The 12249-nt window shown below is 50.4% G+C and overlaps 1 protein-coding gene across 3 annotated transcripts in view; it reads left to right on the forward strand.

Annotated features, from left to right (window-relative positions):
• Positions 1 to 547: 547 nt before the first annotated feature.
• The window catches only part of NOS3 (nitric oxide synthase 3), a 720543-nt gene continuing 708841 nt past the window's right edge, over positions 548 to 12249 (forward strand). For all 3 annotated transcript variants that reach the window (XR_008402467.1, XM_053713262.1, XM_053713263.1), the window contains exon 1: positions 548 to 710. Coding sequence is in view for 2 of the 3 variants with exons in the window: in XM_053713262.1 (XP_053569237.1) it covers positions 592 to 710 (119 nt within the window). In the remaining variant the exon portion in view is untranslated. The remainder of the gene's footprint in view (positions 711 to 12249) is intronic.

Raw genomic sequence — 12249 nt, forward strand, 5'->3', positions numbered from 1 at the left:
ACAGATTGAGGGGTTCTACACTTTTGGGCAGGGGCACAGATTGAGGGGTTCTACACTTTTGGGAAGGGGCACAGATTGAGGGGTTCTACACTTTTGGGAAGGGGCACAGATTGAGGGGTTCTACACTTTTGGACAGGGGCACAGATTGAGGGGCACTACACTTTTGGGCAGGGCACAGATTGAGGGGTTCTACACTTTTGTGAAGGGGCACAGATTGAGGGGTTCTACAGTTTTGGGCAGTGCACAGATTGAGGGGTTCTACACTTTTGGGCAGGGCACAGATTGAGGGGTTCTACACTTTTGGGCAGGGCACAGATTGAGGGGCTCTACACTTTTGGGCAGGGCACAGATTGAGGGGTTCTACACTTTTGGGCAGGGGCACAGATTGAGGGGCTCTACAGTTTTGGGCAGGGGCACAGATTGACTGGCTCGGTAGTTTTGTTGAGGGGCTGCCAGTTACAAGCTGTGTAATTTTTGGGCAGGGCTCGGCTTTTGTATTGTTTCTTAAAGAAGTTTAGGAAAGGTCAGTTCCTGTCTTGCACTGTGAGCTGAGAGTCTTATCCTGTTAAGGTACCGAGTGAGCAGTCAGTAATGGGTAACTCCACCAGCCGTTTCAAGGATCTGCCTGCTCCATTTTCCTTAAACTTCTGCCGTAAGCAGACTGTGCTTGTGGAGGATGAGGTGGTACTGGCTGAGAAAGAAATTTCTAGGTAAGTCATTTGTCCTACTGTTTGCACCTGCAGCTGCAATGTTTACACTGGAGGAAGTTTATGCAAGATTAGAGTCTTAGGTCAGTTATGTCATTAGGAAATAATTGTATATGTGCTGCCCCAGAGAGACAGAGGGTAATGTCTGTATGTGCTGACCCAGAGAGAGAGAGGGTAATGTCTGTAAGTGCTGCCCCAGAGAGACAGAGGGTAATGTCTGTATGTGCTGACCCAGAGAGACAGAGGGTATTGTCTGTATGTGCTGCCCAGAGAGAGAGAGATGGTAATGTCTGTATGTGCTGCCCCAGAGAGACAGAGGGTAATGTCTGTATGTGCTGCCCCAGAGAGACAGTGGGTAATGTCTGTATGTGCTGCCCCAGAGAGACAGAGGGTAATGTCTGTATGTGCTGCCCCAGAGAGAGAGAGAGGGTAATGTCTGTATGTGCTGACCCAGAGAGACAGAGGGTAATGTCTGTATGTGCTGCCCCAGAGAGACAGAGGGTAATGTCTTTATGTGCTGCCCAGAGAGAGAGAGATGGTAATGTCTGTATGTGCTGACCCAGAGAGACAGAGGGTAATGTCTGTATGTGCTGACCCAGAGAGAGACAGAGGGTAATGTCTGTATGTGCTGCCCCAGAGAGAGAGAGAGAGAGAGAGAGAGAGAGAGAGAGGGTAATGTCTGTAAGTGCTGCCCCAGAGAGACAGAGGGTAATGTCTGTATGTGCTGACCCAGAGAGACAGAGGGTATTGTCTGTATGTGCTGACCCAGAGAGAGACAGAGGGTAATGTCTGTATGTGCTGACCCAGAGAGACAGAGGGTATTGTCTGTATGTGCTGCCGCAGAGAGACAGAGGGTAATGTCTGTATGTGCTGCCCCAGAGAGAGAGAGAGGGTATTGTCTGTATGTGCTGACCCATAGAGAGAGAGAGGGTAATGTCTGTATGTGCTGCCCCAGAGAGAAAGAGAGGGTAATGTCTGTATGTGCTGCCCCAGAGAGAGAGAGAGGGTAATGTCTGTATGTGCTGCCCCAGAGAGAGAGAGAGGGTAATGTCTGTATGTGCTGCCCAGAGAGAGAGACAGAGGGTAATGTCTGTATGTGCTGACCCAGAGAGACAGAGGGTAATGTCTGTATGTGCTGCCCCAGAGAGAGAGAGAGGGTAATGTCTGTATGTGCTGCCCCAGAGAGAGAGAGAGGGTAATGTCTGTATGTGCTGACCCAGAGAGACAGAGGGTAATGTCTGTATGTGCTGCCCCAGAGAGACAGAGGGTAATGTCTGTATGTGCTGCCCCAGAGAGACAGAGGGTAATGTCTGTATGTGCTGACCCAGAGAGACAGAGGGTAATGTCTGTATGTGCTGACCCAGAGAGACAGAGGGTAATGTCTGTATGTGCTGACCCAGAGAGACAGAGGGTAATGTCTGCATGTGATGCCCCAGAGAGCGAGAGGGTAATGTCTGTATGTGCTGACCCAGAGAGACAGAGGGTAATGTCTGCATGTGCTGCCCCAGAGAGACAGAGGGTAATGTCTGTATGTGCTGACCCAGAGAGAGAGAGAGGGTAATGTCTGTATGTGCTGCCCCAGAGAGAGAGAGAGGGTAATGTCTGTATGTGCTGCCCCAGAGAGACAGTGGGTAATGTCTGTATGTGCTGACCCAGAGAGACAGTGGGTAATGTCTGTATGTGCTGACCCAGAGAGAGAGAGAGGGTAATGTCTGTATGTGCTGACCCAGAGAGAGAGATGGTAATGTCTGTATGTGCTGACCCAGAGAGACAGAGGGTAATGTCTGTATGTGCTGACCCAGAGAGAGACAGAGGGTAATGTCTGTATGTGCTGCCCCAGAGAGAGAGAGAGAGAGAGGGTAATGTCTGTAAGTGCTGCCCCAGAGAGACAGAGGGTAATGTCTGTATGTGCTGACCCAGAGAGACAGAGGGTATTGTCTGTATGTGCTGCCCCAGAGAGACAGAGGGTAATGTCTGTATGTGCTGCCCCAGAGAGAGAGAGAGAGGGTATTGTCTGTATGTGCTGACCCATAGAGAGAGAGAGGGTAATGTCTGTATGTGCTGCCCCAGAGAGACAGAGGGTAATGTCTGCATGTGATGCCCCAGAGAGCGAGAGGGTAATGTCTGCATGTGCTGCCCCAGAGAGACAGAGGGTAATGTCTGCATGTGCTGCCCCAGAGAGACAGAGGGTAATGTCTGCATGTGATGCCCCAGAGAGCGAGAGGGTAATGTCTGCATGTGCTGCCCCAGAGAGACAGAGGGTAATGTCTGCATGTGCTGCCCCAGAGAGACAGAGGGTAATGTCTGTATGTGCTGACCCAGAGAGAGAGAGAGGGTAATGTCTGTATGTGCTGCCCCAGAGAGAGAGAGAGGGTAATGTCTGTATGTGCTGAGACAGAGGGTAATGTCTGTATGTGCTGCCCCAGAGAGACAGTGGGTAATGTCTGTATGTGCTGACCCAGAGAGAGAGAGAGGGTAATGTCTGTATGTGCTGACCCAGAGAGAGAGATGGTAATGTCTGTATGTGCTGACCCAGAGAGACAGAGGGTAATGTCTGTATGTGCTGACCCAGAGAGACAGAGGGTAATGTCTGTATGTGCTGACCCAGAGAGAGACAGAGGGTAATGTCTGTATGTGCTGCCCCAGAGAGAGAGAGAGAGAGAGGGTAATGTCTGTATGTGCTGACCCAGAGAGAGACAGAGGGTAATGTCTGTATGTGCTGCCCCAGAGAGAGAGAGAGAGAGAGGGTAATGTCTGTAAGTGCTGCCCCAGAGAGACAGAGGGTAATTTCTGTATGTGCTGACCCAGAGAGACAGAGGGTATTGTCTGTATGTGCTGACCCAGAGAGAGACAGAGGGTAATGTCTGTATGTGCTGACCCAGAGAGACAGAGGGTAATGTCTGTATGTGCTGCCCCAGAGAGACAGAGGGTAATGTCTGTATGTGCTGCCCCAGAGAGAGAGAGAGGGTATTGTCTGTATGTGCTGACCCATAGAGAGAGAGAGGGTAATGTCTGTATGTGCTGCCCCAGAGAGAAAGAGAGGGTAATGTCTGTATGTGCTGCCCCAGAGAGAGAGAGAGGGTAATGTCTGTATGTGCTGCCCCAGAGAGAGAGAGATGGTAATGTCTGTATGTGCTGCCCAGAGAGAGAGACAGAGGGTAATGTCTGTATGTGCTGACCCAGAGAGACAGAGGGTAATGTCTGTATGTGCTGCCCCAGAGAGAGAGAGAGGGTAATGTCTGTATGTGCTGCCCCAGAGAGAGAGAGAGGGTAATGTCTGTATGTGCTGACCCAGAGAGACAGAGGGTAATGTCTGTATGTGCTGCCCCAGAGAGACAGAGGGTAATGTCTGTATGTGCTGCCCCAGAGAGACAGAGGGTAATGTCTGTATGTGCTGACCCAGAGAGACAGAGGGTAATGTCTGTATGTGCTGACCCAGAGAGACAGAGGGTAATGTCTGTATGTGCTGACCCAGAGAGACAGAGGGTAATGTCTGCATGTGATGCCCCAGAGAGCGAGAGGGTAATGTCTGTATGTGCTGACCCAGAGAGACAGAGGGTAATGTCTGCATGTGCTGCCCCAGAGAGACAGAGGGTAATGTCTGTATGTGCTGACCCAGAGAGAGAGAGAGGGTAATGTCTGTATGTGCTGCCCCAGAGAGAGAGAGAGGGTAATGTCTGTATGTGCTGAGACAGAGGGTAATGTCTGTATGTGCTGCCCCAGAGAGAGAGAGAGGGTATTGTCTGTATGTGCTGACCCAGAGAGAGAGAGAGGGTAATGTCTGTATGTGCTGACCCAGAGAGAGAGATGGTAATGTCTGTATGTGCTGACCCAGAGAGACAGAGGGTAATGTCTGTATGTGCTGACCCAGAGAGAGACAGAGGGTAATGTCTGTATGTGCTGCCCCAGAGAGAGAGAGAGAGAGAGGGTAATGTCTGTAAGTGCTGCCCCAGAGAGACAGAGGGTAATTTCTGTATGTGCTGACCCAGAGAGACAGAGGGTATTGTCTGTATGTGCTGCCCCAGAGAGACAGAGGGTAATGTCTGTATGTGCTGCCCCAGAGAGAGAGAGAGGGTATTGTCTGTATGTGCTGACCCATAGAGAGAGAGAGGGTAATGTCTGTATGTGCTGCCCCAGAGAGAAAGAGAGGGTAATGTCTGTATGTGCTGCCCCAGAGAGAGAGAGAGGGTAATGTCTGTATGTGCTGCCCCAGAGAGAGAGAGATGGTAATGTCTGTATGTGCTGCCCAGAGAGAGAGACAGAGGGTATTGTCTGTATGTGCTGACCCAGAGAGACAGAGGGTAATGTCTGTATGTGCTGCCCCAGAGAGAGACAGAGGGTAATGTCTGTATGTGCTGCCCCAGAGAGACAGAGGGTAATGTCTGTATGTGCTGCCCCAGAGAGACAGAGGGTAATGTCTGTATGTGCTGACCCAGAGAGACAGAGGGTAATGTCTGTATGTGCTGACCCAGAGAGACAGAGGGTAATGTCTGTATGTGCTGCCCCAGAGAGAGAGAGAGGGTAATGTCTGTATGTGCTGCCCCAGAGAGAGAGAGAGGGTATTGTTTGTATGTGCTGACCCAGAGAGACAGAGGGTAATGTCTGTATGTGCTGCCCCAGAGAGACAGAGGGTAATGTCTGTATGTGCTGCCCCAGAGAGACAGAGGGTAATGTCTGTATGTGCTGACCCAGAGAGAGAGAGGGTATTGTCTGTATGTGCTGACCCAGAGAGAGACAGAGGGTAATGTCTGTATGTGCTGACCCAGAGAGACAGAGGGTAATGTCTGTATGTGCTGCCCCAGAGAGACAGAGGGTAATGTCTGTATGTGCTGCCCCAGAGAGAGAGAGAGGGTATTGTCTGTATGTGCTGACCCATAGAGAGAGAGAGGGTAATGTCTGTATGTGCTGCCCCAGAGAGAAAGAGAGGGTAATGTCTGTATGTGCTGCCCCAGAGAGAGAGAGAGGGTAATGTCTGTATGTGCTGCCCAGAGAGAGAGAGATGGTAATGTCTGTATGTGCTGCCCAGAGAGAGAGACAGAGGGTAATGTCTGTATGTGCTGACCCAGAGAGACAGAGGGTAATGTCTGTATGTGCTGCCCCAGAGAGAGAGAGAGGGTAATGTCTGTATGTGCTGCCCCAGAGAGAGAGAGAGAGGGTAATGTCTGTATGTGCTGACCCAGAGAGACAGAGGGTAATGTCTGTATGTGCTGACCCAGAGAGACAGAGGGTAATGTCTGTATGTGCTGCCCCAGAGAGAGACAGAGGGTAATGTCTGTATGTGCTGACCCAGAGAGACAGAGGGTAATGTCTGTATGTGCTGCCCCAGAGAGAGACAGAGGGTAATGTCTGTATGTGCTGCCCCAGAGAGAGAGAGAGAGAGAGGGTAATGTCTGTAAGTGCTGACCCATAGAGAGAGAGAGGGTAATGTCTGTATGTGCTGCCCCAGAGAGAAGAGAGGGTAATGTCTGTATGTGCTGCCCCAGAGAGAAAGAGAGGGTTAATGTCATGTCTGTGCTGCCCCAGAGAGAGAGAGAGGGTATTGTCTGTATGTGCTGACCCATAGAGAGAGAGAGGGTAATGTCTGTATGTGCTGCCCCAGAGAGAAAGAGAGGGTAATGTCTGTCTGTGCTGCCCCAGAGAGAGAGAGAGGGTATGTCTGTATGTGCTGCCCCAGAGAGACAGTGGGTAATGTCTGTATGTGCTGCCCCAGAGAGAGAGAGAGGGGGTAATGTCTGTATGTGCTGCCCCAGAGAGACAGAGGGTATTGTCTGCATGTGCTGCCCCAGAGAGACAGAGGGTAATGTCTGTATGTGCTGACCCAGAGAGACAGAGGGTATTGTCTGCATGTGCTGCCCCAGAGAGACAGAGGGTAATGTCTGTATGTGCTGCCCCAGAGAGAAAGGGTAATGTCTGTATGTGCTGCCCCAGAGAGAGAGAGAGAGGGTAATGTCTGTATGTGCTGCCCCAGAGAGAGAGAGAGGGTAATGTCTGTATGTGCTGCCCCAGAGAGACAGAGGGTAATGTCTGTATGTGCTGCCCCAGAGAGACAGAGGGTAATGTCTGTATGTGCTGACCCAGAGAGACAGAGGGTAATGTCTGTATGTGCTGCCCCAGAGAGACAGAGGGTAATGTCTGTATGTGCTGACCCAGAGAGAGACAGAGGGTAATGTCTGTATGTGCTGACCCAGAGAGAGACAGAGGGTAATGTCTGTATGTGCTGACCCAGAGAGAGAGAGGGTAATGTCTGTATGTGCTGCCCCAGAGAGAGAGAGAGGGTAATGTCTGTATGTGCTGCCCCAGAGAGAGAGAGAGAGGGTAATGTCTGTATGTGCTGCCCCAGAGAGAGAGAGAGGGTAATGTCTGTATGTGCTGCCCCTGAGAGAAAGAGAGGGTAATGTCTGTATGTGCTGACCCAGAGAGAGAGAGAGGGGGTAATGTCTGTATGTGCTGACCGAGAGAGAGAGAGAGAGAGAGAGAGAGAGAGAGAGAGAGAGAGAGGGTAATGTCTGTATGTGCTGCCCCAGAGAGACAGAGGGTAATGTCTGTATGTGCTGCCCCAGAGAGAGAGAGAGGGTAATGTCTGTATGTGCTGACCCAGAGAGAGAGAGAGGGTAATGTCTGTATGTGCTGACCGAGAGAGAGAGAGAGAGAGAGAGAGAGAGAGAGAGAGGGTAATGTCTGTATGTGATGCCCCAGAGAGAGAGAGGGTAATGTCTGTATGTGCTGCCCCAGAGAGAGAGAGAGAGAGAGAGAGAGAGAGAGAGAGAGAGGGTAATGTCTGTATTTGCTGCCCCAGAGAGAGACAGAGGGTAATGTCTGTATGTGCTGACCCAGGGAGAGACAGAGGGTAATGTCTGTATGTGCTGCCCCATAGAGAGAGAGAGGGTAATTTCTGTATGTGCTGACCCAGAGAGAGAGAGAGGGTAATGTCTGTATGTGCTGCCCCAGAGAGACAGAGGGTAATGTCTGTATGTGCTGCCCCAGAGAGACAGAGGGTAATTTCTGTATGTGCTGACCCAGAGAGAGAAAGAGGGTAATGTCTGTATGTGCTGCCCCAGAGAGACAGAGGGTAATGTCTTTATGTGCTGCCCCAGAGAGACAGAGGGTAATGTCTGTATGTGCTGACCCAGATAGAGAGAGAGGGTAATGTCTGTATTTACTGACCCAGAGAGACAGAGGGTAATGTCTGTATGTGCTGCCCCAGAGAGAGAGAGAGAGGGTAATGTCTGTATGTGCTGCCCCAGAGAGAGAGAGAGGGTAATGTCTGTATGTGCTGCCCCAGAGAGAAAGAGAGGGTAATGTCTGTATGTGCTGCCCCAGAGAGAGACAGAGGGTAATGTCTGTATGTGCTGCCCCAGAGAGAGACAGAGGGTAATGTCTGTATGTGCTGACCCAGAGAGACAGAGGGTAATGTCTGTATGTGATGCCCCAGAGAGACAGAGGGTAATGTCTGTATGTGCTTCCCCAGAGAGACAGTGGGTAATGTCTGTATGTGCTGCCCAAAGAGAGGGAGAGGGTAATGTCTGTATGTGCTGACCAAAGAGAAAGAGAGGGTAATGTCTGTATGTGCTGCCCCAGAGAGACAGTGGGTAATGTCTGTATGTGCTGACCCATAGAGAGAGAGAGAGGGTAATGTCTGTATGTGCTGCCCCAGAGAGAAAGAGAGGGTAATGTCTGTATGTGCTGCCCCAGAGAGAGACAGAGGGTAATGTCTGTATGTGCTGCCCCAGAGAGAGACAGAGGGTAATGTCTGTATGTGATGCCCCAGAGAGACAGAGGGTAATGTCTGTATGTGCTTCCCCAGAGAGACAGTGGGTAATGTCTGTATGTGCTGCCCCAGAGAGACAGAGGGTAATGTCTGTATGTGCTGCCCCAGAGAGACAGTGGGTAATGTCTGTATGTGCTGCCCAAAGAGAGGGAGAGGGTAATGTCTGTATGTGCTGCCCCAAGAGAGGGAGAGGGTAATGTCTGTATGTGCTGCCCCAAGAGAGAGAGAGGGTAATGTCTGTATGTGCTGACCAAAGAGAAAGAGAGGGTAATGTCTGTATGTGCTGCCCCAGAGAGACAGTGGGTAATGTCTGTATGTGCTGCCCCAGAGAGAGACAGTGGGTAATGTCTGTATGTGCTGACCCAGAGAGAGACAGAGGGTAATGTCTGTATGTGCTGCCCCAGAGAGAGACAGAGGGTAATGTCTGTATGTGCTGACCCAGAGAGAGACAGAGGGTAATGTCTGTATGTGCTGACCCAGAGAGAGAGAGAGGGTAATGTCTGTATGTGCTGCCCCAGAGAGAGACAGAGGGTAATGTCTGTATGTGCTGACCCAGAGAGAGACAGAGGGTAATGTCTGTATGTGCTGACCCAGGCCTGACTGGGGTTAACTGCCTGTGGCTCTGGTAACAGTGCAGCTTCCTGAGAGTGCTGGTTTGCACCCAGGGCTGTGCATGTTGCAGGGTCATAGGATGTGTACCCGGTCCGGCATGAGAGTGCTGACCCCACCCCCGTGTTTTGTATATATATATATATATATATATATATATATATATATATATATATATATATATTAAAACAACCTTGGGGACAAATAGGAGATCTTTTGAAACACCTAAATAATAAACATAAGGCTATTTCACTCATTGTCCCACAGCTACATTTGAAGTGTGTGTATTTGAGCACCTATAATCTGACACATGTTTTACACTGATCACTGCAGATAAAGCAGGCACAATGCACACTTGTTTTGTGTGACCTGCAGTGGGGAAACCAAGGAATTCCCAATTTGCTTCTTTATCTGTGGCTGCCAGGATATAAATCACAATAGGGAAGGGATACTACTCTCACACACACATTGGTTATACGGCTGTGTTTTCACAAAATTACTTCTGCCTTCCCTCTCACTGACTGTTAGCTTCTCCCAGCACTTCCTGCAGAGGTCTGATGATGTCATCATCTCACTTCAGCTCTGTAGTAAGTGGGCTAGCAGGAGGAGGGGCATTGCAAGCCCTAGGTTAACTGTGAGAGCACCAGCAGGGAAATGCAACTTTATTTGTTATCTGGTTGTAAATAGAGGACAGTAAAGAGATTAGCTGGGTCCTCCAGTGGCGGATCTCCAGGGTCCAGTGGCTGCAAATGGTTGATGCGACATTTGGGACCCTGGACGTTCCGTCACTTTTAAAATGTAAAAAAAAATTTTTTTTTTTTTTTTTTTTTTTTTTAATCACTTCTTTTGCCCTGGGGGGCACAGCATTCCATTTGGGGGGGCATTGCCCCCCAAAGCCCTCCCCTTAGAGCCGACCCTGGTGCTGCCCCAGAGAGAGAGAGAGAGGGTATTGTCTGTATGTGCTGACCCAGAGAGACAGAGGGTAATGTCTGTATGTGCTGCCCCAGAGAGACAGAGGGTAATGTCTGTATGTGCTGCCCAGAGAGAGAGAGAGAGAGAGAGAGAGAGAGAGAGAGAGAGGGTAATGTCTGTATGTGATGCCCCAGAGAGAGAGAGGGTAATGTCTGTATGTGCTGCCCCAGAGAGAGAGAGAGAGAGAGAGAGAGGGTAATGTCTGTATTTGCTGCCCCAGAGAGAGACAGAGGGTAATGTCTGTATGTGCTGACCCAGGGAGAGACAGAGGGTAATGTCTGTATGTGCTGCCCCAGAGAGACAGAGGGTAATTTCTGTATGTGCTGCCCCAGAGAGAAAGAGGGTAATGTCTGTATGTGCTGACCCAGAGAGAGAGAGAGGGTAATGTCTGTATGTGCTGCCCCAGAGAGACAGAGGGTAATGTCTGTATGTGCTGCCCCAGAGAGAAAGAGGGTAATGTCTGTATGTGCTGACCCAGAGAGACAGAGGGTAATGTCTGTATGTGCTGCCCCAGAGAGACAGAGGGTAATGTCTGTATGTGCTGCCCCAGAGAGACAGAGGGTAATGTCTGTATGTGCTGCCCCAGAGAGAGAGAGGGTAATGTCTGCATGTGATGCCCCAGAGAGAGAGAGAGGGTAATGTCTGTATGTGCTGCCCCAGAGAGAGAGGGTAATGTCTGTATGTGCTGACCCATAGAGAGAGAGAGAGGGTAATGTCTGTATGTGCTGCCCCAGAGAGAAAGAGAGGGTAATGTCTGTATGTGCTGCCCCAGAGAGACAGAGGGTAATGTCTGTATGTGCTGCCCCAGAGAGAGACAGAGGGTAATGTCTGTATGTGATGCCCCAGAGAGACAGAGGGTAATGTCTGTATGTGCTGCCCCAGAGAGACAGTGGGTAATGTCTGTATGTGCTGCCCAAAGAGAGGGAGAGGGTAATGTCTGTATGTGCTGCCCCAAGAGAGGGAGAGGGTAATGTCTGTATGTGCTGACCAAAGAGAAAGAGAGGGTAATGTCTGTATGTGCTGCCCCAGAGAGACAGTGGGTAATGTCTGTATGTGCTGCCCCAGAGAGACAGTGGGTAATGTCTGTATGTGCTGCCCCAGAGAGACAGTGGGTAATGTCTGTATGTGCTGACCCAGAGAGAGACAGAGGGTAATGTCTGTATGTGCTGCCCCAGAGAGACAGAGGGTAATGTCTGTATGTGCTGCCCCAGAGAGACAGAGGGTAATGTCTGTATGTGCTGCCCCAGAGAGACAGAGGGTAATGTCTGTATGTGCTGCCCCAGAGAGAGAGAGAGGGTAATGTCTGTATGTGCTGACCCAGAGAGAGACAGAGGGTAATGTCTGTATGTGCTGACCCAGAGAGAGACAGATGGTAATGTCTGTATGTGCTGACCCAGAGAGAGACAGAGGGTAATGTCTGTATGTGCTGCCCCAGAGAGAGAGAGAGAGAGGGTAATGTCTGTATGTGCTGCCCCAGAGAGACAGAGGGTAATGTCTGTATGTGCTGCCCCAGAGAGAAAGAGAGGGTAATGTCTGTATGTGCTGACCCAGAGAGAGAGAGAGGGTAATGTCTGCATGTGCTGCCCCAGAGAGAAAGAGAGGGTAATGTCTGTATGTGCTGCCCCAGAGAGAGAGAGAGGGTAATGTCTGTATGTGCTGACCCAGAGAGAGACAGAGGGTAATGTCTGTATGTGCTGCCCCAGAGAGAGAGAGAGGGTAATGTCTGTATGTGCTGCCCCATAGAGAGAGAGACAGAGGGTAATGTCTGTATGTGCTGCCCCAGAGAGACAGAGAGAGGGTAATGTCTGTATGTGCTGCCCCAGAGAGACAGAGAGAGGGTAATGTCTGTATGTGCTGGCCCAGAGACAGAGAGAGGGTAATGTCTGTATGTGCTGCCCAGAGAGAGACAGAGGGTAATGTCTGTATGTGCTGACCCTGAGAGAGAGAGAGGGTAATGTCTGTATGTGCTGCCCCAGAGAGACAGAGGGTAATGTCTGTATGTGCTGCCCAGAGAGAGAGAGAGGGTAATGTCTGTATGTGCTGACCCAGAGAGAGAGACAGAGGGTAATGTCTGTATGTGCTGACCAAAGAGAAAGAGAGGGTAATGTCTGTGTGTGCTGCCCCAGAGAGAGAGAGAGGGTAATGTCTGTATGTGCTGACCCAGAGAGAGAGAGAGGGTAATGTCTGTATGTG

The sequence above is a fragment of the Bombina bombina genome, chromosome 5 (assembly GCF_027579735.1).
Source record: "Bombina bombina isolate aBomBom1 chromosome 5, aBomBom1.pri, whole genome shotgun sequence".
Lineage (NCBI taxonomy): Eukaryota > Metazoa > Chordata > Amphibia > Anura > Bombinatoridae > Bombina > Bombina bombina.